The sequence below is a fragment of the Canis aureus genome, chromosome 32, assembly GCF_053574225.1.
Source record: "Canis aureus isolate CA01 chromosome 32, VMU_Caureus_v.1.0, whole genome shotgun sequence".
Taxonomy (NCBI): Eukaryota; Metazoa; Chordata; class Mammalia; order Carnivora; family Canidae; genus Canis; species Canis aureus.
Window position 1 is genome coordinate 40,762,122 of NC_135642.1, and position 26,187 is coordinate 40,788,308.

Sequence of the window (26,187 nt, forward strand, 5' to 3'; positions counted from 1 at the left end):
TGATAGTGACTCTTAATATAAAGCTGTCAACATACTTATACACCTTTTACGAGAAGAAAAATTATGCTTGAATTATACATGATAATTTCTTAAAAGGAAATCAAGTATTTAATTAAATCTAAGGAGAATTTGGAAATGAAATCTTTTATAGTTAATATAACCAACTCTCAGAACTTTCTGTAGCTTTTATCACTGTACTACACATCACCTTAAGAACTTTGAGAATCTGGTTGAAATGATTCAGTAGATGTGGATTGGGATTCTGTATTTCTAACATAGTCCGGTGATTGTAATTTTGTGAACCACAGTTTAAGAAGCATAGCCTTTACTGTTTATAGTTGATTATTATGAAAGTAATACTCTAAGTTTCTCTTCATATCATTATACAGAAAAAAATTCACTTCTTTTCACCCCATTCCCAGACTAGCCCCCAGGGATGGTAACTCTCCAGAATAGCTTTAATATAAATCCTCTAAACATTTTATTACATATTGAGTAATCATAGATCTTTACAAAGGGCCACTGGGTGGCTTAGTCTGTTAAGTGCCTGCCTTTGGCATGGGTTACGATCTCAGGGTTCCTGCACAGCAGTGAGTCTGCTTCTCCCTCACCTTCTTCCTCTGCCCCTCCTGTCCTCTCATGTTCTCTCTTTCTCTCTCTCAGATAAATAAATCTTTAAAAAAAGAACTTCACTTTCTTTTTTTAACTAAAATATTGTACGTTGCTCAGTAACTTGCTTTTTTTTTCACTCAATGATGTTTAATAGATAACCTTCCATGTCAGTGCATGCAGATATTTTTTTCCTGTTTTTTTATTGTTGCATAATATTCTAAGTATGGATATGGCATAGTTTATAGGCAGTCACCCATTGGAAAAATGTGTTTATCTTTACTTTATTGCTTTTCCAAATAATGTGCATGTGAAATTTCTTATTCTTCCCCTTCTACACTTAACGTATTTCTGCAGAATAGGTTTCTGAAAGTGGAATTTCTAGATCCTGTGCATTTTTAATGTGCATTTTTAATTTTGATCAGTTCTGCCAAATTACTCTTAAAAGTTGCATTTCACTAACATGGAATATTTCCTCTCCTTTGTCCCTGTATATAATAAATTTTTAAGATTTTAGCCATCATGGTAGATAAAAAACACTCATTGTAATTAAGGAGATTGAATATTTTCTTGTTTTTCAGCCAATTGTATTAGAATTCATAAATTATCCATGTGTTGGATTGTTTTTTATGGACTTCTATGTTTGCCTATTTACTGTTTAGTGTAGATATTGCAAATATTTCTGTACAGAAGTTTTTTACATTTAATGGCTTTTGGGTTTCTATTCTGAAGGCATTACAAAGCAAGATTCTGTAAAATTTGGATCATCAGCAGCTCACAGAATAAGTTAGAAATGTACTATAAAAATGAGGCCAGGGTGCCTGAGTGGCTCAGTTGGTTGAGGGTCTGCTTTGGGCTCAGGCCATGATCCTGGGGTCCTGGGATCAAGCCCAGTATCCAGCTCCCTACTCAACAGGATAGTCACCTTCTGCTTCTCCCTCTGCCCCTCCCCCCACTCGTGTTTTCTCTTGCTTGCTCTCTCTCAAATAAAAAGCATCTTAAAAATAAGTAAATAAATAAAAATAAGGCCATTCTTTTTTTTTAAGTTTTGTTTAAATTCCAGTATAGTTAACATCGTGTTATATTAGTTCCAGGTGTACAATATAGTGATTCAGTACTTTGATACATCACTTGGTACTCATCCCAAGTGCCCTCCTTAATCTCTATCACCTATTTAACCCATCCCCCCCACTTTCCCTCTGATAACCATCAGTTTGTTCTCTGTAGCTGAGTCTGTTTCCTAGTTTTGCCTTTCTCCCTTTTTATTCTTTTTGCTCATTTGTTCCTTAAATTCCACATATGAGTGAAGTCATACGGTGTCCTTCTCTGACCTATTTTGCTTACCATAGTACTCTAGCTCCATTCATGTCACTGCAAATGGCAAGATTTCGTTTTTTTTTTTTTTTTTATGAACCCATTTATGTGTAGGAAAACTGTCAAACTGAGTTTTGAGATGGGATCTATAACCTGTTTAATTCCATTTCAGACCAATCTGAGATAAATGAAAAGCTGGCCTCTGAGGCCTTTCTGTGTATGTTAATTGGGTTAAAAGTGTTTTTTTTTTTTTTTTTTTTTTTTTGCTGTTTGATCTTAGACTCCCCTTTTATATTATGAATCCCATTCATTTAATATTGAGCTTTCTCCTGAAATATGAAGGTTGTGTCTTGAGAATTTCCAAAAAATAGTTGCCTCCCCCCAATACTGATCATAGGAATGTCATTCAAATAACTTAATTCTACCAGGAGATTCTCTTTTAAATGTGGGCATCTGCATATATGTGTGCATCTAGAATTGTAATTCTTCACTTTGGCTATGTAATGGAATTGCCAGGGAGCTTTCAAAAAATGCTAATGCCCAGGTTCTTCCCTCCACTTTATCCCCTGGTGTATTTGCTGTGGGATGTGGCCTGTACGTTGGTTTTTTAAGAATGCCTCAGACGAATCTAATGTGCTACCAAAGTTGAGAACCACTTGATTAAAGAATGGAGGATGATAGTGCGTTGATATTAAGGCCTCAGCTCGGGCAATCGGCATATTCACACCCACTTTTTAAAACAGAACTTTGTAAATAGTTTCAAACCATACACTGCTAGGGCACCTGGGTGACTCAGTTGGTTAAATGTCTGCCTTTGGCTCAGGTCATGAACTCAAGGTCCTAGAATCGAACCCTGCATTGGGCTTTCCACTCAGCAAGGAGTCTGTTTCTTCCTCTCCCTCTCCTTCTGTGCTCTCTTTCTCTCTCAAATAAAGTGTTTTTTTTTTTTTAAACACATACTGCTGCCATAACCTTAGAATGTAATTTTCTTCAAATTACTACAGTATTACACTGCTATATTCATATTGGAGATCTATACATATACTTTTCTTTTTCACAGCTCTCATAGTTGGAAACTAGAGCAGTAGTTCCTAATTCTGGCTGCGTATTACTATCATCTGGGGGAAATTTAGGTAAAAACTTTGGGTGGGGGCGCCCGGCTAAGTTTCTGACTTGTGATTTTGCCTCAGGTGGTGATCATATAGAGTAGTGCCGTTGAGCCAGATTTTGGGCTCCACACTCGGTGAAGAGTCAGCTTGAGATTCTCTTTCTCCCTCTCCCTCTGTCTTTCCCCCAACATGTGTGTGTGCTCTCTCTCTCTTAAAAATAAATACAGGGATCCCTGGGTGGCGCAGCGGTTTAGCGCCTGCTTTTGGCCCAGGGCGCGATCCTGGAGACCCGGGATCGATTCCCACGTCGGGCTCCTGGTGCATGGAGCCTGCTTCTCCCTCTGCCTATGTCTCTGCCTCTCTCTCTCTGTGACTATCATAAATAAATAAAAATTAAAAAAAAATAAATAAATACATTCTTGGGGATCCCTGGGTGGCTCAGTGGTTTGGCGCCTGCCTTTGGCCCAGGGCGTGATCCTGGAGTCCCGGGATTGAGCCCCATGTCGGCCTCCCGTCATGGAACCTGCTTCTCCCTCCTCCTCTCTCTCTCTCTCTCTAATGAATAAATAAATCTTTAAAAAAATACTAACAAAATACATTCTTAAAAACATAAAACCTTGGGTGAGAAGTTCACATACCTATGTCCCACTCTAGACAATTGAATCAGAATTGCTGTGGCAAAGTCCAAGTTTTTTTTTTTTTTTTTTTTAAGATTTTATTTATTCATGAGAGACAGAGAGAGAGAGAGGCAGAGACATAGGCAGAGAGAGAAGCAGGCTCCATGCAGGGAGCCTGATGTGGGACTTGATCCTGGGACTCCAGGATCATGCCCTGGACTGAAGGCAGACACTTAACCGCTGAGCCACCCAGGCGTCCCTAAGTATTGATATTTTTTAAATTCCTCGGAAGATTTTAATATGTAGCCCAAGTGAGAGACCATTGTTTTAGAGTTTACAGCTAGAGAATAGATTGTTTTATTGCCCTAAAAGTTAAATGTGTTGCTGCGAGTACTCATTTTCTAATTATTATTATTTTTTTTAAAGATTTTATTTATTTATTCATAGACACAGAGAAAGAGAGGCAGAGACACAGACAGAGGGAGAAGCAGGCTCCATGCAGGGAGCCCGATGTGGGACTCGATCCTGGGTCTCCAGGATCACACCCCAAGCTGCAGGCAGCGCCAAACCGCTGCAGCACCGGAGCTGCCCTCATTTTCTAATTATTGATTTTGCTCCTTAACTTTTTATTCTTTTTTTTTTTTTTAAGATTTTATCTATTTATTCATGAGAGGCAGAGACGTAGGCAGAGAGAGAAGTAGGCTCCCCATGGGGAGCCCAATGCAGGACTCGATGCCAGCATCACGACCTGAGCCAAAGGCAGATGCTTAACCATTGAGCTACCCAGGTGCCCTGCACATTAACTATTTAAATCTTTTTGTTTGTATCTTCAAAAAGTGAGGACTGCCAGTAAGAATAGGATGAAGAGTTATTTCTTTTTTTTTTTTTTAATTTTTATTTATTTATGATAGTCACAGAGAGAGAGAGAGAGAGAGAGAGAGAGAGGCAGAGACACAGGCAGAGGAAGAAGCAGGCTCCATGCACCGGGAACCCGACGTGGGATTCGATCCCGGGTCTCCAGGATCGCGCGCCCTGGGCCAAAGGCAGGCGCCAAACCGCTGCGCCACCCAGGGATCCCAGGATGAAGAGTTATTTCAACTGAGAGATTGAATTGTCTTTCTACTCAATTAATCAAGAATTTTGGTAACATGCATAGGTGATTTCTCTCTTTTGATCAGACCCCAGCCTAAAGCTATTAAGTCAAAATCTTTAAGGGTGGTGCTACAACATAAATTTTTATAGAATTTTCCTAGCATTCAGATCCTATTAATCTGTTTCATTGGAAGTCAAATGATTTACTCTCTCAATCTTATCTGTAAAATGTAAATAATACCTAACTTGTAATAAGTATTGATGTGAAGATTAAATGAAATACAATGTATATAAAATCCCAGGCACTGAATAATTTCATGTCTGTGTTCTTCTATTTAGCATCATTTAACATTTATTGTACTTTTTAAAAATTGTTTTATTTTTTTAAAGATTTTATTTATTTATTTGAGAAAGAAAACACAAGCAGGAGGAGTGGCAGAGGCAGAGAGAGAAGCAGGGAGCCCCATGCAGGGGTTGGATCCCAGAGCCCTGAGATCATGACCTGAGCTGGAGGCAGTTGCTTAACTGACTGAGCCACCCAGGCTCCTCAACACTTACTGTACTTTAAACAGAACTTTATTATAAATGCTCCAGTGTAGATTAAATTATTTTTATAACTTAATATTTTAAATTTATATAAAATTTATACTTTTGGGTGTACAATTTCATGAATTTTGATTGGGGCCTGGAGTTGTGGATCTGCTACCACAATCAACATACGGAGCAGTTCCATAATGGCCCTCTTAATAATTCCCTCCTCCTACCCCATTTGTTCAAAGCTTCGTCCACCCATAATTCCTGGCAACCAGAGATTTATACACAATCCCTGTAGTTTTGCTTATTCCATGGTGTCTTATAAATGGAATCATACAATATGTAGCCTCTTGAATCTGGCTTCTTTCACTTAGAATTTGCATTTGAGATTCATATTGTTGTATGTATCAGTTTTTTCTGTTGCTGAGTAGTATTCCATTGTGGATGCACACAGTTTGTTTATCCACTCCCCAGTTGTGGAATATTTGGGCTGTTTCCAGATTTTGCCAGGTACGAATAAAGCTGTTATAAACTTAGTTATTTAGATTTTTGAGTGAAGATAAGTTTTTAGGGCAACTTCCTAATAGTGAGATTTGAGGCTTGTAGTAAGTATGTGTTTAACTTTCTAAGAAACTGCCATTTTTTCCCCCTGTGGGCTGTATTACTATGCATTCTCACCAACAGTTCCAGTTACATCACATACTCTGCAGCCCTGGGGGGATTGTCTGATAGATTCCTAGATTCCCTTTCCCCCCCACACACATTCTAGTAGGCTTGTTAGTGGTAACATTGTGGCTTCAATTCTTTCTTCAAATAACTAAGAATGTTGAGCCTCTTTTCTTGTTCTTTTTCATGTCTCTGTGTAGATTTTGTTTGCTGAAGTGCCCAAAGCTTTTGCCTATTTTTAAAATTGGATTTTTGTTTTCTTATTAGGGTTCAAGAGATTCTAAAAATATGTAATCTAAATACAAGTCCTTTGTAAGATATAATTTGCATATGTTTTCTGCCATTCTCTGGCTCTTCATTTCTTTTTTTAAAGATTTTATTTATTTATTCATGAGACAGAGAGAGGCAGAGGCATAGGCAAAAGAAGAAGCAGACTCCCTTCTGGGAGCCGGATGCAGGACTTGATCCTAGGACTCTGGGTTCATGCCCTGAGCCAAAGGCAGATGCTCATCCACTGAGCCACCCAGGTGTCCTTCTTTCCATTTTCTTAAGTGTCCTTTTCATTTTGGTGAATTCCAATTTGTCAGTTTTTCTTATGGCTTGTGCTTTTGTTATCTAAGAACTCTTTGCCCAAACCGAGGCCGCATATATTTTCCCCTAGAAGTTTTATGGTCCTGTGTTTTACATTTAGGTCTGATCCATTATTAATTTTGTGTAAAGTCTAAGGTTTAGGGTAAAGTTGATTTAAAAAAAAAATATATAGATATCTTGATTATTCTAGCAGTGTTTTTAGAAAAAGCTGTCAGTGTCTCTCCCTCCACCCCCGAATTGTAGCACCTTTGTAAAAAGTCACTTTGGCATATTTGTGTGGATCTATTTCTGGCTTTTATTTCTTTGATTGGTATATCTATTCTTTTGCCAGCCCTGTAGCTTTATAATATATTTTGATAATAACATTTTGTTTATTTTTCATGTTTTTAATTTCAATTAGTTAATATACAGTTTACCGTTAGTTTCAGTTTTAGAATCTGGTGATTCGTCACTTCCATCCAACACCCAGTGCTCATCACAAGTCCACTCCTTAATACCCATCACCCATTTAACCTGTCCCCCCACCCATCTCCCCTCCAGCAACCCTCAGTTTTTTCTCTGCAGTTGAGTCGGTTTTCTGCTTTGCCCCCCTACACTGTCCATTTGTTTCTTAAATTCCATATATGAATGAAATCATTGGTATTTGTCTTTCTCCGACTTAGCATAATACTCTCTAGCTCTGCGGAGGTAGTTGCAAATGGTAAGATTTCAATCCTTTTAATGGTTGAGTAATGTTTGTATGTGTGTGTATCTGTACACATGCTATGTTTCTTTATCCATCCATCAGTCATTGGACATTTGGGTTCTTTGTGTAATTTGGCTATTGTTAATAATGCTGCAATATATCCCTTCGAATCATTATTTTTGTATCCTTTAGGTAAGTACCTAGTAGTATAATTGCTGGATCTTAGGGGTAGTTTTCCTTTTAATTTTCTTTTTTAAAGATTTTATTTATTTATTCATTTATTTATTTATTTACGAGCAGAGTGAGTGAGAACACAATGGGAGTGGGGAAGATCAGAGGGAGAGGGAGAGGTACGCTCCCCTTGATGTGGGACTTGATCCCAGGACTGTAGGATTACAACCTGAGCTGAAGACAGATAACCTAACCGACTGAGCCACCCAGGCACCCTACTTTTAACTTTTTGAGGAACCTCCATATTATTTTTCAGGGTGGCTGTACCAGTTTGTATTCCCATAAACACCACAAGAGGGTTCCCCTTTCTCTGCATCCTTGCCAACACCTGTTGTTTCCTGTGTTATTAATTTTAGCCATTCTGACCGTTGTGAGGTGATACCTTATTGTAGTTTTGATTTGTATTTACCTGATGATGAGTGATGTGGAGCATCTTTTCCTGTGTCTCTTAACCATCTGTGCTTCTCCTTTGGAAAAATATCATGTCTTCTGTCCATTTTTTTATTGGATTATTTGTTTTTTGAGTATTGAGTTTGATAAGCATTTTATAGATTTTTGGATACTAACCCTTTATCAGATATGTCATTTGCAAATAGCTTTTCCCAATCTGTAGGTTGTTTTTTAGTTTTGTTGATTGTTTCCTTTGCTGTGTAGAAGCTTTTTATCTTGATAAAGTCCCAGTGGTTCATTTTTGCTTTTATTTCCCTTGCCTTAGGAGACATATCTAGTAAGAACTTGCTGTGACTGATGTCAAAAGGTTGCTGCCTGTGTTCTCTTCCAGGATTTTGATGTTTTCTTAATCTCATGTTTAGGTTTTTCATCCATTTTGAATTTACTTTTCTGTATGATCTAAGAAGGTGGTCCAGTTTCATTCTTCTGCATATTGCTCTCCAGTTTTCTCAACATCATTTGTTGAAGAAACTATCTTTTTTTCCACTGGATATTCTTTCTTGATTTATTGAAGATTAGTTGACCATATAGTTGTGGATCCATTTCTGGATTTTCTATTCTGTTCCATTGATTTGTTTGTTTTTGTACCAGTACCATACTATCTTGATCCATTTGGTGTTCTTTTCAAAATTATTTTGGTCATGCTAGTTTCCTTGCTATTCCGTATAAGCTTTAGAATCATTTTGTTGATACCTACTGGGATTTTGATTGTTATTGAATTGAATCTATAGATCAATTTGAGAAGAAATAATATTTTAATTATATTGAGTCTCCCAAGCCCGGAAAGATAGTGTATCTATCCATGTATCTAGGTCTTCTTTTTATTTCCTTCATCAGTATTTTGCAGTTTTCAGCATACAGATACTTTACATATGTTAATAAATTTATACCTGAATATGTCAAATTTTGGTGCTGTTGTAAATGATTCTTCAAAATTTTAAATTTCTAGTTATTCATTGGTTGTCCTAGGGATTATAATATAGATACTTTAACTCTTCACATTTTACTTAGAGTTCATATTCTGCCATTCCAAGGAAACCCACAGAAGCCTCACACCTGTATGGTTTGCTTCTCTCCCAGTCCCTTTATATTGTAGTTGTCATATGTCACTTCCTATACATTTTAACCCTTTCTCCCACCATTGCCTGTTATAATTTTTAATTTCAGCATTTTAATGTATTTTCAAGGACATAAGAGGAGAGAAAAATAGTCCCTAATACTTACCATTTACCCTTTCTCTTGCTCTTTCCCCCCCACATTCCAAGTTCCCTTCTGGAATCATTTCCTTTGCACCTAAAGAACTTCTTTTTAGCGTTTTCATTTAGAGCAGGCCTGCTGGCAATGTTTTCTCTTGTCTGAGAATATCTTTGTCATCATTCCTAAACTATACTTTCACTGAATATAGGATTCTAGGCTGACAGCTTTTGGTATTTACCCCACAGGGCCCTGAGAGATTGTTTCTTTTTTAAAAAAAGTTTTTTTATTATTAAATTTGGATAATTTTTAATTGATATGTCTTCAGGTTCATTGACTTCTCTGTAATCTCCTTTCTGCTATTGAGCCTACCCAGTAAACTTTGTTTTCAGTTCTAAAATTTGCATTTAGGGACACCTGGGTTGCTCAATAGTTGAGCATCTCCCTTTGGCTCAGGGCATGATCCCTGTCGGGGGATCAAGTCCAGCATCAGGCTCCCTGGGCAGGGGTTTGGGGGGGTAATCTGTTTCTCTCTGTCTGTGTCTCTGCCTCTCTCTTTCTCTGTCTCTCATGAATAAATAAATAAAATCTGCTGCCCAGTAAAATAAAATCTAAAAAATAAAATAAATAAATAAATGCCAAATAAAATCTTAAAAAAATATAAAATAGGGGCACCTGGATGGCTCAGCAGTTGAGCTTCTACCTTTGTCTCAGGTCGTGATCCCGGGGTCCTGGGATCGAGTTCTACATTTGGCTCCCCACAGGGAACCTACTTCTCCCTCTGACTGTGTCTCTGCCTCTTTCTCTGTATCTCTAATGAATAAATAAATAAAATGTTAAAAAAATAAAAATAAAATTTCCATTTGACTCTTTTTTGTAACTTGTTTCTTTCCTAAGAATTTGTTTCATCCACCTTAAGGTGTCCATTTTCACCTACTGGATCATGTTTTTAATAGTTGCCTTAAAAGTCTTTGATGTTTTAATATCTGAGTCACCTTGGGGTCAGCATCTATTAATTGTCTTCTCCTTTGAGAATTGGTCAGATTTTTGTTGTTCTTGTGTGTTGATTTTTGTATTCTATCCTGGACATTTTGAATATTGTGTTCTGAGTTTCTGCATCCTGTTAAATCCTTTAGAGAGGTGAGGATTATTTGTTTGAGTAAACAAGTCAATTCAGTTAGGTTATAACTGCATATTTTTTCTCACTTTGTATAGAGAGTAGTTCCATTATCTGTTCAGTTTTCAAAGCCTCTGCTGTGTTGAGTTGCCCTTCCATCCCCACTTAGGTTGATCTAGGATTTGGGCAGTCATTTATATTATAGTTCTATTCTAAAAGCCTCTCCTATACTTTAGCTGCATTCCAAATGGGCATAGCTTGAAGGTGCAAACCCAGGACTTGGTTCATACGCAGGATTAGGGGTCTACTTCTCCATCTTTATTTTTTTAGTGAATTACCTTATCCTCTCTGAGTCTCAGAGAGGGTACTTCATTCTTTTACCCAGAAGCGTGGTGCTCTCTAGGTTTTAGTTTCTTACCTGCCTGTGTGCCTTGAGGTGAGGTGGCAAGAGAAAAAAGAAAAGAATAGGGATCCCCCCCAACTTTTTTTTCACAACAGGGCCCCTCTTCCTGATTCTTCTATTCAGAGCAATAGATTTTCTCTTGTCTTCCTGCAGCAGTGTAGTTTCATGGCTGTGGCTGGCCTCAAGGCAGTACCTAGAGAAACAGGAGAGAAAAAAAAAGTATTTTCCCTACATTGTTAGGAGCCTTTTGCCATAATCCTCTAGCAAAAAAAGATGCTCTCCTCTCAGTATTAGCTGCTCATGCCTGCTACAACAGTTTCCCCATTTGACCCACTTGTGAGTCAAAGCCAGGAAATAAAAGATAAAAAGATATTCAGCATCACCTTATTTGTTGTTCTTCAATTCCCTCCCCAACCTGCCTGCTGTTGTTTAATTTTAAGAATATTTTGTTCAAATAATCAGTGGGAGAGAGCCACTGCAGTGAGCTTATTACTCTACTCCATCTTGGCCAGCACCAGAAGTCAGATCGTTTTGTTTTTAAATAAATTAACATTAACTATATTACTAAACATACCCATTTTTAAGTGTATAGTTTGTTTTGGAAAATGTTTTCTCTCATATAACCATCACTTTCAAGAAATAGAAGTAGAACATTCTCAGAAAGCTCCCTTGTGTCTCTTAGCTTTCTGCCATCCTCTCCTCATCCTGTCCTGATTATACCCTTTGGTGGAAGATGTAAAGGATATTTAGACATGACTAGTAGTTAAATGAGAGCTTTCATATTCCCTTAGGTTTTACTACGTGGAATAATTGAAAAAATATTAGATCCAGATTGTCTTAGGCTAAAATTCACAAGTATTCCCCTTAATTAACTGGATAATATTGTGTAACTTTTAGAACTTCCATAGAGTCTAGTCATGGTTTTCTCATACTTAAAATGGCAGGTAAGTAGTTTACCTTACAGAAAGCTTTGAGAATTAAATGGGAAATCTAAAGTACCTTGTACAGGGCCTGGCATACAAGTAGATTCACATTATGTGTTATTCCCCGATTACCTTTCCTTATATGCAGCGCACATAAATGACCTGAGCCAGCTACACTGAAATAGTGACCCAAATATAGTTATTTAGTTAGTATGTGAAATATCTCCTGCCCAATAACATAGACTCTAGCAAAATATAGATATTTGAGCATTATTTTTTTTTAAATTTTTATTTATTTATGATAGTCACAGAGAGAGAGAGAGAGAGAGAGAGAGAGAGAGGCAGAGACATAGGCAGAGGAAGAAGCAGGCTCCATGCACCGGGAGCCCGATGTGGGATTCGATCCCGGGTCTCCAATATCGTGCCCTGGGCCAAAGGCAGGCGCCAAACCTCTGCGCCACCCAGGGATCCCCGATATTTGAGCATTATTATGCCACTGTGGTTTAACGAATTTTTTCAAACTTTTGAGCATGTACTTTTGATATAATATGTACATCAGGTACATACACCTACCAACACAGGAATTTTTGAAGGATGAGCTAAAAAATAGAAAAACTGTTGTGTTTTCTTCACCTGGGAGACTGCTGGTCTAATTTTCTGAATCCCTTGGGTCATGAACATATTTAAGGACACCCTACTCCAGACCTGTTAAGTAGAACTATGAGAGTGGAACTAGTAATCTGTGCTTTAACTGAACTTTCCATAATAATTTTTGGTAAATGAGTAATGGGTTTGGGAACTTCTGGATAGCACCAGTTTTTGATACTGGAAAAGACACTAGAGTACAGCAACATCAAAGGGCATCAGAGGGCATTTGTCCTCTTCTTCCTCTTTTCTCTTTGTAAACTTGAGACTCAACTCCTGAAACATTTTTTCCCCAAGCACTCTGTCTAGCAGCAGAGAACAGTGTATTTGGATGCCACACAATTCTCATAGGTACTACTGAACTTCATTCTACCAATTGATAGGCTTATTGCCTTTATTTTACATACAACTAAACCTAAATGAATAACTCTTTTCAATTGCAGGCAAGTCTTATTGTGAAAACCTGTTTCCAAACAGAGTTGGGTAGGGTTGGGTGGGTTGGGGTGTGAATAAATTGTTGAATCACATTTCTGAGAAAAAGCTAGACAAAACAGTGTATAGTCTGTATAAATAAATATAAAATAGGATCAGTTAATAGGGTGGGTGGTTTTTCCTCCTACATACTAACTCTTGTTAAGTGGTGGTGTTTGTTGAATGCTATGTTAAAGGAGGATTCTTAATGGAGTCTGGGCACAAGAAGCAAAGAGTACCTAAATAGATTAGCAAAATGTACCTAGAGTGGTCAAATGAGAGTTACCATATCTACATCTTTGGATTTGGGGGTGGAGGGCATTGAATGTATGTGAATTTTTCTGTGACAAATGGTATTATTGAGAATACTTGATAGAGATTTTTTCCATGACATTATTTATATACAAGGTTACTTTTTTAGTTAAGTCACTTGCTAACTAATACTTTAACTATGGTGACACAAAAGTAGTTTTATGCAGAGATCCTTTTTGAAATGTTATTTGATGTAATAAAATTATACATGACCTATAAATTAAGATTCAGGTTTGAATTCTACCTCTGACATTGTAACTCACATTTTAAGTTAAAATTCTGTACCCAGATAGTAACCTGATTAGTTGGGAAATGGAAATAAATATTAGTGAAAATAAACGACAGCATTAAACAGACAGTAAATTTGGGTGTTTTTTTTTTTTTTTTTTTTTTTGATGCTGTTAGCTTGTCCCTCTAGAAATGAAACAGCAACCTCAGATTATGCTCTCTAAATTATTACCCAGTACAGATATTTTGTGTTTTCACTAAATATCTCTGATGGACCTTCTGACTTATAAATATGGCTTAGACTCATTTGAACTATTCAGTATGATATAAAGTATTAGAAATTTTATTGATTAGAAATTTTGATTTTGTTGATTAACAGTATGACAGTATGCTAAATCTTAAATGCAAAGGAGTTACTTTTAACTAGTGCTTGATTTAATACAGCAAGTTTTCGTTTAATCTCTTTTTGACTTATTTTGAATTCTGCTTTGGAATCCTATAGAAGCCTAACAAATTAGTATGGCAAACTATTTTTAAATCATCTTTATCTTACAGCTAAATTTTGTATTTTCTTTGTAGAATAAAGAAATATCTTAGGAAAGGAAATTTGGGTGGGATGAAATTAAATTCAACCTAAAAATTCACAAAGTGTCAATGAAGTACTGTTACCTTAAAATAACTTTTTCTCCCCCCTTCTTTAGAATCCAGCAACTATCACAAGAATACTCCTTAGCCACTTCAATTGGGATAAAGAGAAGCTAATGGAAAGGTAAGGAACTATATTGTCAGCTTTGTACTTAGAAGTAACACAGAAAGCCTGTTTAACTGAATTTATAAGAAGCAAATAAGGAATTGATTTATATACCAGTATGGGAAAAAAACCAATGTGCATGTTGTATGTGCTTTAATTTCTTGTATTCCTCATCTGTAAATTCTGCAATAATCTTAGTGTTAAGGGAATTTAGGCTTAATGTTCCTTTTGTGTTTTGGAGCTAAGGTGGGGACTCTCCTTCAGTATCTTCAAAATTGAATCTTCTTGAATACTGAGAACTAAAAGTGGATTTTGAAAAAGTGTTCAAGGGGCACTTGGCTGGCTCAGTTGGTAGAGAATGCAGCTCTTAATCTCAGGGTCCTGAGTTCAAGTCCCACGTTGGGCATGGAGCCTACTTAAAATAAGATAAAATACATTTTAAAAAGTGCTTGAAAAAAAAAAGTGCTTGATACAGTCTTCAAACATAGGAATAATATCTTCCATTAGTTAAATAAAGATTTCTTACCCACAACCTTAAATCTGTGTTGGGCATATTAATGACATTTATTCAATAAAAATAAAGAAGTTGCTCAGGGTATCCTGATAATCAAAGCAGCTGTTTGGACAAGTTATCTGGTTTCAGGCAAGATTATATTCCATTGAGATTATTTATTTTTTCTCCCTGAAAGCCTTTCTAGTTCTGAAAGGGAAGAAATTACAGGACTAGAGGAGGACAATATTAAAGCCATTCTTAATTTTTTTCCCCTTAGATTGGAAATTAGGAATATTTGGTTTTATTTTGTTTTTGTTTTTGTTTTAGAATTTATTTATTTATTTATTCATGAGAGACACACACAGAGAGAGGCAGAGACATAGGCAGAGGGAAAAGCAGGCTCCCTGCAGGGAGCCTGATGTGGTACTTGATCACACCCTGGGCCGAAGGGAGGAGCTCAACTGCTGAGCCACCCTGGTGACCCAGGAATACTTGTTAAGGTGGTAGGGTGACTGCCTATATTTATTCTATCAGCCATTCTTCAGTCTAAAATTAGCAATCTTTATTAAAATCAAGAGTTAACACTAGTTGTTGGGAATTGAAACCCAAATATTAATGAGAAAATAAATGGAAAATACTTCCCATTTGATTTTAAACTTGAAAGAACTTTGCAAAACAGATACTAAATAATACCAAGAACATTGCTCAATTTCTCACACCTTGCACCCCAACTACAATTTAATAGTAACAAGTAATAATCAATTATTGGGCCCGTTGTGCCACAATTATTTCACCTTATCCTCCTTATAGCTTCATGGAGTTAGGAACTATTATCCCCACCTAACTGATACGGAAACTAAGGCTTAGAGTTTATCTCAGTTTTGTAACACAAGAAGTTAGCACTCAGGTTTGTTGGACTCCCAAGCTTATGTTCTGAAGCATATGTAGTTTTCCTAGGGTTTATGAAGAATAAAATACTGCTAAGTGTGATCGCCTCCACCACCACCTGTGTTCTGAAGTCAGTGGTATTTCTTAATTTTGGTAACATTTATTTTCTGGCTTATTTTGTGACACTTCTATTAGGAAAAGGAGTTTTATTTATATCTGATATTTTGTAGTGAGCTAGACTGAACAGTTTGTGTTAATAATATTTCTCCAAAGACATTCTGAATTTTCTCATGTAACACTGTTGACACTGCTAAAAGCATTTTTCAGTTAAATACTGTACTTAAATGTAAGTATGAATTAAAAAGTAGGTAGCACCTTGGAAACTTCTGTGTGTGTGTGTGTGTGTGTGTGTGTGTGTGAATTTTTCAGTGTCTTTTTTGTAATTTCAATTTTTCATATATTCTGAAATATATTATTGGGTGCCTTTTAAATCTTTAGTGTTTCTGAAATCAATATGCAATATCTTTTTGCCTCATTTAATGAGTTGCACATTATATTCTGTGTTTGATATTAACACTGCCAGACTTTATGCTTACTAATATGTTTAGATTTAATTACTGCCATTGTAAGTTGGGCCCTGTATTTATAATGTTGGCTATTTAGTTATTTTGTTGGCTTGATCAAGTTTTTTTCTTTTTTCCCCCCTAATAATTTCAGTTATATGTTTTATTTCAGTTTTTCTAGTGGTTACCTTCACAAGCATTTTTACTAGTATATATTTAACTTTTTGTTTTTCTTTTGGTTGGTCTCTTGCATTTCACTGTTTTCTCCAAATTTACCTTTTTCTCTCCACAGATTATATCTTTAGTCATTTAAATCATTTCATATGTACTAGATTTTTAAGGGCTCTAAGAGAAATCCTTAATATTTTGAAATTTTGAGTAGCTTTTGAAAGTATATCCAGTTGGGCCCTTTAAGTCTGAAGACCAATATTTTTGATTTGGGGAAATTCTTAGCTATTATTTCTTCAGTATTTTCTCAATTCTCCTAATGCTTTCCTGAATCCCTGTTAGTCACTTACTGAAATTTTTGGATCCCTTTTGGAAGTTAATTTTAATTTTTTTTCAAAATATTTCTTCTGTACTTGTGTCTTTATCTTTCTCCTTTGGTCTGTGAAGTTACCTGGTTTATGTTTAATTCACTCACTTGGTTTCGTTTTTCACCCATTCTACTATTTAGCCATCTTGAATTGTTTAGTTCAACAGTATCTGTTTTATTTATTTTAATAACTTGATTCTTGTTTTGTGGATGCTCTTTTTATCTTACTTCTGTTTGCACATAAGTCTTCTTACACTAATGTGTTTTCTTCTAGACTGTTTATCAGTAAGCAGAGAGGATTTAAAATATGTATTGGTATTTGGTACCTTTCAGAGTATGTTATTTTCAAATTGGTCAAATTTAGGCTATGATGAATTCTAGTGAAAATCTATTTGCATTCTATTTTTATACTTTGAGATAACTCTTACTATCTAAAAATGATTGTAACTAAACAGTGACAGTACAAATGTAGAATATGGCTTAGGAGATACAGGGGAATTTGCAGGCTTAGTATCTTTATAAGAGAAAGAGAAAAAGGTAGAAAACAAAGCTTTTGAAATAGGAACTTAGAAAAACACAAACAAAGGAAAAACACACACACACACAAATCCTCCAAACAGTAGAATAGGTATTTAAGATAAAGCAACATAAGTGAAATAGAGAACAAAAATTCATGAAACAAAAAACATCTTTGAAAAGGATTTTTTTTAAAGGAAAAATATTAAGAGAATGAGTAACAAGCCACAGACGTGGAGAAAATATTTGCAGAAGACATCTGATAAAGACTGACTGTTATCCAAAATACACAAAGAACTCCTAAAACTCACTAGTAAAGAAAAAAATCCAGTGGGCAAAAATCTGAATAGACACTGCATTAAAGAAGATATGCAGGTGTTAAATAAATATATGAAGAGAAACTCAACATCATATATTATTAGGGCATTGCTAAGTAAAATGAGATACCACTGCATATCTATTAGAATGGGTAAAGTCACAAACACTGACACTACTAGGTACTGATAAGGATGCAGAGCAACAAAAACTCTCATTGCTGGTGGGGATGCAAAATGGCATAGGTGCTTTGCTTACAGTTTGACAGTTTCTTACAGAACTACACATGCTCTTACATAGGATCCATCAGTCATACTTTTCGGTATTTACCCAAATGAGTTGAAAACTTGCGTCCACAGAAAAACTTGAACATGAATATTCATAGCAATTTTATTCATAATTGCTAAAACTTGGGAAGCAATCAAGATGTCCTTCAGTTGGTGGGTGGATGAATAAACTGTGGTACATCCAGACACTCGAATATTATTTAGTGGTAAAAAGAAATGAGCTATGAAGTCATGAAAAGATATGGAGAAACCTTAAATGCATATTTCTAAGTGAAAGAAGCGAAACTGAAAAGGCCACATACTGTATGGATTCAACTATATGACATTTTGGAAAAGGCAGAACTATAGAGGCTATGCATCCAGGAAAAGTGCCCAAATCACAGTGTCAAGCTATTTTAGTAAACGTGCCTTTTAGGTTGCCATTGGGCGCACAGACCTTACAGCGCATAACATCAATATTGGGCATGTGACTGACCTCTCTGTCTCAACTAGTATTTCTGCTGTTTGGGCCTCTGAAAGCTGGGTGTATCCTTATCCCTTTGACAGAATGAATTCTTCATCCAATCTTCTTCAAGTACTGTACTTTTCATAAACAATAGGTCACCCTGCTCCTGCTGGGCCTGAATCCTGTCAGCAGGAGAGACTGAGAAAGTGAGTTGTCCTTTTTTCCCTTTCTTTTATGGCAAGACTTTTTTATTTAAAAATTTTTAATTTTACTTTTGTAATATAGTTGACGTACAACGTTATATTAATTTCAGTTGTACAACATAACGATTCAGCAATTCTATACATTACTCATTGCTTACCATGATAAATGTAGTTACCCTCTGTCACCATATAATGTTACTACAATAGTACTATGTTCCTTGTGCTGTACTTTTTTATCTCCATAACTTACTGGCTTTGTAATTGGAAGTTTGTATCTATTTTGCCCATTCTTCTCACTCACCTCCCCTGACAAGACATTTACAAATTCTGCTTCTGGAGTGCTAGTACATAACACAACTCCTAATATGTAATTTCAGTTGGTTAAGCCTCTGACTCGATTTTGGCTTAGGTTATGATCTCAGGGTCATGAGATAGAGCCCCCACGTCAGACTCAGAGGCGAGTCTACTTCTCTCCTTTTCCTTCTCCCACTGCCTCTCCCCCTGCTCTCACTCTCTCCTTCAAATAAGTGAATGAATCTTTAAAAATCCAGCTCCTGTCTGCCTATTATCTTCTCTTTATTTCGATATCTTTATTTCTGTTCTCATATTATACTTTAGTAGTGCACAACTTTTAAGATGTCATCAAATTCATTTTTGTATTGACTGAACTTTGCAACTCTTTCCTTTGTCTATATGGGGCTTCTCTGGATATCTATGTAGGCTGTTAACTACAAAGCCGTAGGGAGCACTTTTGGAATTGTACTGTCCTTGGCCCATGCCTAGCATGCCTTCCATAATGCCCTTTTTCCTAATTTTTTTTTTTAAACCCAACATAAGCTTTGTTTCTAAGATGGCTATTCTTATTTCTCAAGACAGTTAATCACTTCTTCATTGGCACTTTTATATCTATTTGATTTAATATTTCAAAACTTCTGTTAGAATTGTTTGTGTATAAAACTGTCTTATTCATCTTTCATTGCTAGTACATAATTCCTAATATGTAGTCAGTGTTTAGTAAATATTTTAGTTCAACCGTTTCTAGGTTTTATTTTTTAAATATGTAATTTCTGTAAATGATGACATGGATGTAAATCAGATTTCAGTATATCAGGAATAGAAACAAAACCCACCAAATAATGCTTCTTTAGAATTGATCATAAGTTAAAAAAAAAAACAACACAAAAAACCCAGTACTTCTCTATACGGTGGGTGTTAATGAGTTAACTGGCATATTTGAGGTGAGGAAATATATAAGCGATCGATGACTCACAGCTTTTCATGGACAGGTATAATCAAAGAATCTTGAAAATTGATTTCAATGCAGGCTATGTTGCAAATAGGTATTCAGTTTTCATTCTGAAGCATTAACACCATTGAGTGAATAGTTACTAGAACTGGCACTTATGTGTTGTTATGATGGTATGGAACTTTTCTTAGCCACATCACTACTAATATATTGTTTCACAGTTAACTTCTGGGATGTAAGAATAAGTTTGGTTTGTCAGAAACCAGGCTTTTGTGATGGCATTTATCACCCTTCTATAGTATGGTGGGTTTTTACTGTTTAAAAAGTTTGGTGTAGGGACACCTGGGTGGCTCAGCGGTTGAGCATCTGCCTTCGGCTCAGGACATGATCCTAGGATCCGGGATCGGGATCGAGTCCCACGTCAGGCTCCCTGCAGGGAGCCTGCTTCTCTCTCTATGTCTCTGCCTTTCTCTGTGTCTCTCATGAATAAATAAATCTTAAAAAAAAAAAAAAGTTTGGTGTTACTGGGGAGCATGTATGGAAAGCAGCAAATGTATACTCTTACTATACTCTAGTGGTTAAGGACATGGGATCTCTGCTCCACCACCTCCTAGGTGTATGAACTCGGAGCAGTTTTCTCCATTAGTTATTTCATCTGAAGTTTTTCTCTTGTCTATCTCCCTGCTATCTTCCTACTATATAAATTTCAAGAATGTTTTTTAATATCAGCTGTGTAAAAGACATTGAGTAGAGGTTTGGTGATGAAGAGGTGCACAGAACAATGTATCATATGTCATTTATCTAAGGTACTTAGAGGTAAAATTTTAAGGGAATATTTAAAAGGTTATTTCTGGCTCAGGTAGGAAAGGGATTTATTGATGTGATGGCATTTAATTCGGTCTGGAAGGGCAGGCAAAGTGGGAACCTGAGCATTTCAAGTTCAGGAAATGAGTTGGGAGAAGGGGGGGTAGTTTAAGGGACACACATTGAATGGTAATGAGATTTCATGGAGTACATGAAAGATAGAGGGGAAATGATAGGGCATGTTTAATAGGAAGCACACTGTGGAGGACCTTGAATTCTAAGCAAGTGAATTTGGCTTTTTTTTTTTTCTATTAAGTGGAAAGGTTTGAAGGTTTTTTAATGGAGAAATGTGATATAAGGGGATTATTGCAGAAAAAAATTAGTGACAATATGAGTTGATTCTCCATCAGCAGGATGACCCATTGGAAATCTATTTTAATAACTCAGGTAGAAGGATAATGTTGACTTAGGATGATGATGGTTAATTGAAAACAGAGTGTAGGTGGAAGAGACGTTAAACTATGACCAAGAAAATATGAGACCCTGGGAAACTTCTGGTAATTTGGACCATTCTATCCACTAAATACAGTAGAGAAATCTTCATGAAATTGAGGCATTTTAAAAATGAAGAATATCAAAGAATTAGTAAAACAGGAATTAGAAGGTTAAGGCCTGAAAGAATATGGAAGTCTAGAGTGAGGAGCCAAGCATTCCAGGTTGCTTTGCATTGGAAGTATTCTCTGATCTGAGAGGGAGCTAAGAGACTGAGCTGTGATTTTTATTGGCCCTCTGGTTAGTGGGGGAAAAAGTTGGAGTCTTAGGCCTACAAAGAATGAGGATTAGGTAAACCAGCTCTTATAAAGATAAAGATAGTATTCCTGTCATCTGGGTGGCCCAGAAAACCTTAAGTCTTTTATGTGAACTAAGATGGTCCCAGACTATTAATGTACCCAGGCACTTGACAACAAACAAATATAAATCTCTTCTAGAGAAAGAACATTAAGGCCTCAAACTGCTTCCCCAAATTATTTTTTTAATTAAAATATGACAGCTATTAGACAGATATTGACAGATATTAGAATTGTCAGAACTGGATCAGATGGTATGCCATCAGCAGGGAACTGGAAAGTATGAGCTCTCTTAGAGATGTGAGAAAGAATTTTTCTCTTATTATTAATTTATTTTTATTATAATTTATTGTAGTTATCTTATTTTTTTTTGATTCATAGTTCCATTTATGTGCAGTTCTATGGGTATGGAACCAGTGTCAAACATTGAACACAGCTATTGAAATAAGTCAAGTGTGTTAGGAGGCACAATCTAGTTCTAGCAGGGTTAGGAAAACAACTCAAAAAAGACAATTTTTATAACCAAAATAAGCAAAATTAACTCAGTGAATTAATTTAACAGCAGATTGGACAAAGCTAAAGAGAGGTTTAGTGTATTAGAAGATCAGACCAAACCACTATTTTAATAAAGTACATACTCTAAAAGATGGAAAATGCAGAGGAGAAGTTAAGAAATGTAAAGGATCTAATGAGAAGGTCTCATTGAGTTTTAGGAGAGAATGGGCCAAAGGCAGTATTTGAAGATATAATGACTGAAAATTTCCCAGATTGGTGAAAGAAAAAAAAAAAAAGTCAAACAATTTAAGAAGCCTAACAGTTTCCATGCATAATAAATACTACTTATTGATTCTAAGATATTTTAATGTGCTTAAAATTTGAATGCATCTTTCAATTGATGGCACCTTGTAGTCCAACAAGATTGAAATGCTGACATGAAAAGTTTCCTATTTCACTTTCTGGTAAGATCATGAAATTTCAGTACCAAAGTATTTTAGATTTCATGAAATACAATAAAAAGAAATCCACTTTTTTTTTTTTTAAATTCACATTTTAAAACATCATAGGACAACTACAGAAACAACAGCAAAAATAATCATAAAAGCAATAAGATACAAGGAAGAGGGACGCTAAGGTGGCTCAGCGGTTGAGCGTCTGCCTTTGGCTCAGGGCATGATCCTGGAGTCCTGGGATCGGGTTCCGCATTGGGCTCCTTCATGGAGGCTGCTTCTCCCTCTGCCTGTGTCTGTGCCTCTCTCTCTGTGTCTCTAATGAACAAATAAATAAAATCTAAAAAAAAAAAAGATACAAGGAAGATTACTTTCAAAGAGTAAAAATTTGTGTATATATTATATATATATAGAAAAATATATAGAAAGTATATATTACACATATATTTTTAGAGAACAGCTGACTTAACAGCAACAGTGGAAATGATAGTAAGTTGATTACCTCTGTAGGTTGAAAGACATGCCAATTTAGAATACTGTGTTCATAGAAAATGTTTTCATAAACAGTGCCATCTTTTAATTAATAAAAACACCTTTATGTTGTAACTAGCCTTTGCATTCTTTGAAGTGTTTTAAGTTCTGTCAATTTTGTTGAAGTTTCAAATATTTATACTGTTATTTAAGCAACTATTTGAATATTAAGGGGGAAAATTGTGGAATGCAGCTTAAGTTGTGCTTAAGTAGTAGAGTTTATAACCTTACATGCATATATAAGGAAAGTAATGAACTAAGCTTTCATCTTAAGTCTCAAGTAATGAGCTAGATGTGTCATGATAGAAAATGAGCAACAAGAGCACCTGGGTGGATCAGTTGGTTAAGTGTCTGCCTTTGGCTTAGGTCAAGATCCTGGAGTCCCAGGATTGAGTTCTGCATTGGGCTCCCTGCTCACTGGAGAGCCTGCTTCTCCCTCTCCTTCTGCCCCTACCCCGCCTTGTGCACATGCTCTTCCTCTCTGTCTCTTTTGTTCACTCTCTCAAATAAATAAAATCTTAAAAAAAAACAAAAACGAGCAACAGAATAATTTCAGAGAAATTACAAGAAATAACAGAAGAATTTAATAAAACAGAAAAGAAATATAGAATGGCTAAAGAGCCAAAAGATTTTTTTCCCCCTAGACTGATAACGTTGATACCCTGGTGAGATTAATCAAGAAAAAAGAAGGCACAAATAATTAATATCAGGACTGAAAAAGAATGTCACTTTGAATCCTGCAATATGTTAAAAACAAAAAGCAAAAAACCTCCTAAGGGGCACCTGGGTGGCTCAGCGGTTGTGCATCTGCCTTCAGCTCAGGGCGTGATCCGAGGGGTCTGGAATCAAGTCCTGCATTGATTGGGGATTGGACTCCCTGTGGGGAGCCTGCTTTTCCCTCTGCCAATGTCTCTGTCTCTCTCTGTGTGTCTCTTATGATTAAATAAACAAAATCTTTTTTTTTTTTAAACCTCCTAAGATATTGTGGATAACTATCAAAATTGGAAATTTTACATGTAATGAATAAACATTTAGAAATTTGCAACTTACTGAAATTGATTTGAGAAATAAATAAGAAATAAATAGAAATAAATAGAAAATTTATAAATAGAAATAAATAGAAAACCTATAAGGACTATCTGTAAAGTGAAATTTTTTTGTAAAGAAAAGTCTAAGTCCAGATGGATATACTGGAAAGTTCTACCAACATTTAATGAGATAATAACTCCAACCTTATCTTCTCTAACCATGGATTCTTTTAGAAAAACAAAATCCCCCACCTTCATAACGCTATCACCTTTGATTCCAGAACCCAAAGAAACATTACTTGTCAATTTCTCTCATACATAGATGCAAAAAATAAACTCAGAATATTTGCAAATTTTGTTCAGTAATACATAAAGAGGACAGTAACTCAGCCGGGGCGATTTTGATTTATCCCAGAAATCCTAGGTAGGTTTAACCTGGAAGCAATTCAGTATGGTCACCTGAACAAATTTTAATGAGAAAAACATTTCAAGAGATATAGAGGAGCAGTTTCTAAAAATCAGTCATCATTCATGATTTTAAAAAGAAGGCATTAGCAAGCGAGGCACAAAAGGGAACTTTCTTAGTCTTAAGTAAATCTATAAAAACACCGGTAGGAGGTAACATAGTTTATGCTGAAATGTTGAAAAATTTCCCTTTTAGATAGAGTTCAAGACATGGATATCTGTTATTTTCACTTCTTTTCAGCATAATACTGAAGATGATCCTAGCCAGTAGAATAAATTATCATAGTTGTAAGGGAGAAGATAAATAGTTAACATTCACTGATATTAGTTGTGTACATAGAAAATCCAAAGGAGTCTATAGATAAGTTAAAATAAATGATTCTAAAAAGACATGTAGAACTGTTTTATAATTTTTTTCTTGGTATTTACACACATATGGTTAACTCAGTATTCCACTCCCAGGCATATACCCAGTAAAAAGACATATGCACATCTCAATTGAAAGTCGTAAGTGTGCTCATACCAGCATTATTCTTAATAATTCCAACCTACAAACGGCCCAAATGTCTGTAGATAAGTGGATAATTATGGTATATTTACATAATAACATCAACAAAAAACAAATTAGAGGTGCAGTTGACTACATAGATGAATCTTAAAAATCATCATATGGAATGACCTCTAAATACTTATGTCCTATGTGATTTTGTTTATATGCAACTCAAAAAACAGGTAAAACTAAGCTATATTGTTTGAGAATGCATATTTTGGTGGTAAAATTATAAAGAAAAATAGAATAGTGATTATGTCCCGGAGGAAAAGGAGTTTGTTATTGAGAAAGGAATGTTTGGAGTATTTCTGAAGTACTAGCAGTATTCTAATTCTTGTCTGGGTTGGTTATACACAAGTGTTTGCTTTATAACAATTCATTAAGCTGCCCATTGATATTTATGTACTTTTCTAAAATTATGTTATATCACAATAAAAATAACTTTAAAAACATACATGTGCACATAGGAAAAGGAACAACCTTAAAAGGGGAGGTCCAGTTTGTTTTCTGGATTGTTTTAGAATTAATAGTACCTTTGGTTACCTACAAGTAAATCAACATATTGCCAAGACAGTTTCCTCACTGTCTTCTGGGTTCTAGGATCACATCCATCCTAAACTTACTTTTGACCATGTCAATTCATTTTATCACCACTACCTTTCTGGTTCTTATCACATCAAAGCTGTACCATTTGACTTTTTGAAAACCATCCATACTTTGACTCTTTTCTGTATGTCCTGTGCAATATGGTCACTTGAACAGATTTTAATGAGATCTACACTCTGTGAGGATGTCCTTGACTATTCAGGCCCCAATCTCCTCAACAGCTATATTTTATAGAAGTTCAGAGAGCTTTTTATTTCATTCTGGGGTTCTAAGAGATGTTGTGTACAGTTCTGTACATCATATACAACTCATCTGATGCCCCTAGGATCACGTTAATCTCTGAATTTTTAACACATTTACTGTTAAGTCATTTTAACTTCTTGAAGTCAGTTTCTATTTTTTGTACCTTCCTAGCATTCTCCTTCCACCTTTTGTTACTTGGCATGTCATATTGAAATAGCCGTCTCCATCTCTTTCCTTCACAGCCGTTAAACACTGCCATTGACCAGCACAATTCCTACATATAGTTGCTTAATATGTGAGGGAACTAACATGAAAATGGATGGTTTGATTCCTTATTCTTAATTTTAGCATAGTTAGATTTTAATTATATATATTTTTTGTTTATAGGCTCTCAACATTTATAACCTAAGGACTTCCATTGAATATATTGAAACAGGGGATCCCTGGGTGGCTCAGAGGTTTGGCGCCTGCCTTCGGCCCAGGGCGTGATCCTGGATCGGCCCAGGGCGTGATCCTGGAGTCCCGGGATCGAGTCCCATGTTGGGCTCCTTGCATGGGGCCTGCCTTCTGCCTGTGTCTCTGCCTCTCTCTTGAATAAATGAATAAAATCTTTAAAAAAAAAAAAAAATATATATATATAGAAACATTCTTATCAAAATAATAAAATACCATTTTTAAATACTTTCTGTAAACTTTTAATAATTCTCTTCAGTTGGAATCAGATCCACTATT

General features: G+C 35.8%; 1 protein-coding gene across 1 annotated transcript in view; it reads left to right on the forward strand.

Moving 5' to 3' along the window:
* The window catches only part of ARIH1 (ariadne RBR E3 ubiquitin protein ligase 1), a 113,591-nt gene that overhangs the window by 36,123 nt on the left and 51,281 nt on the right, over positions 1–26,187 (forward strand). Inside the window, exon 2 of the mRNA XM_077881785.1 lies at positions 13,893–13,960. Within this exon, the coding sequence (XP_077737911.1) occupies positions 13,893–13,960 (68 nt within the window). The remainder of the gene's footprint in view (positions 1–13,892; positions 13,961–26,187) is intronic.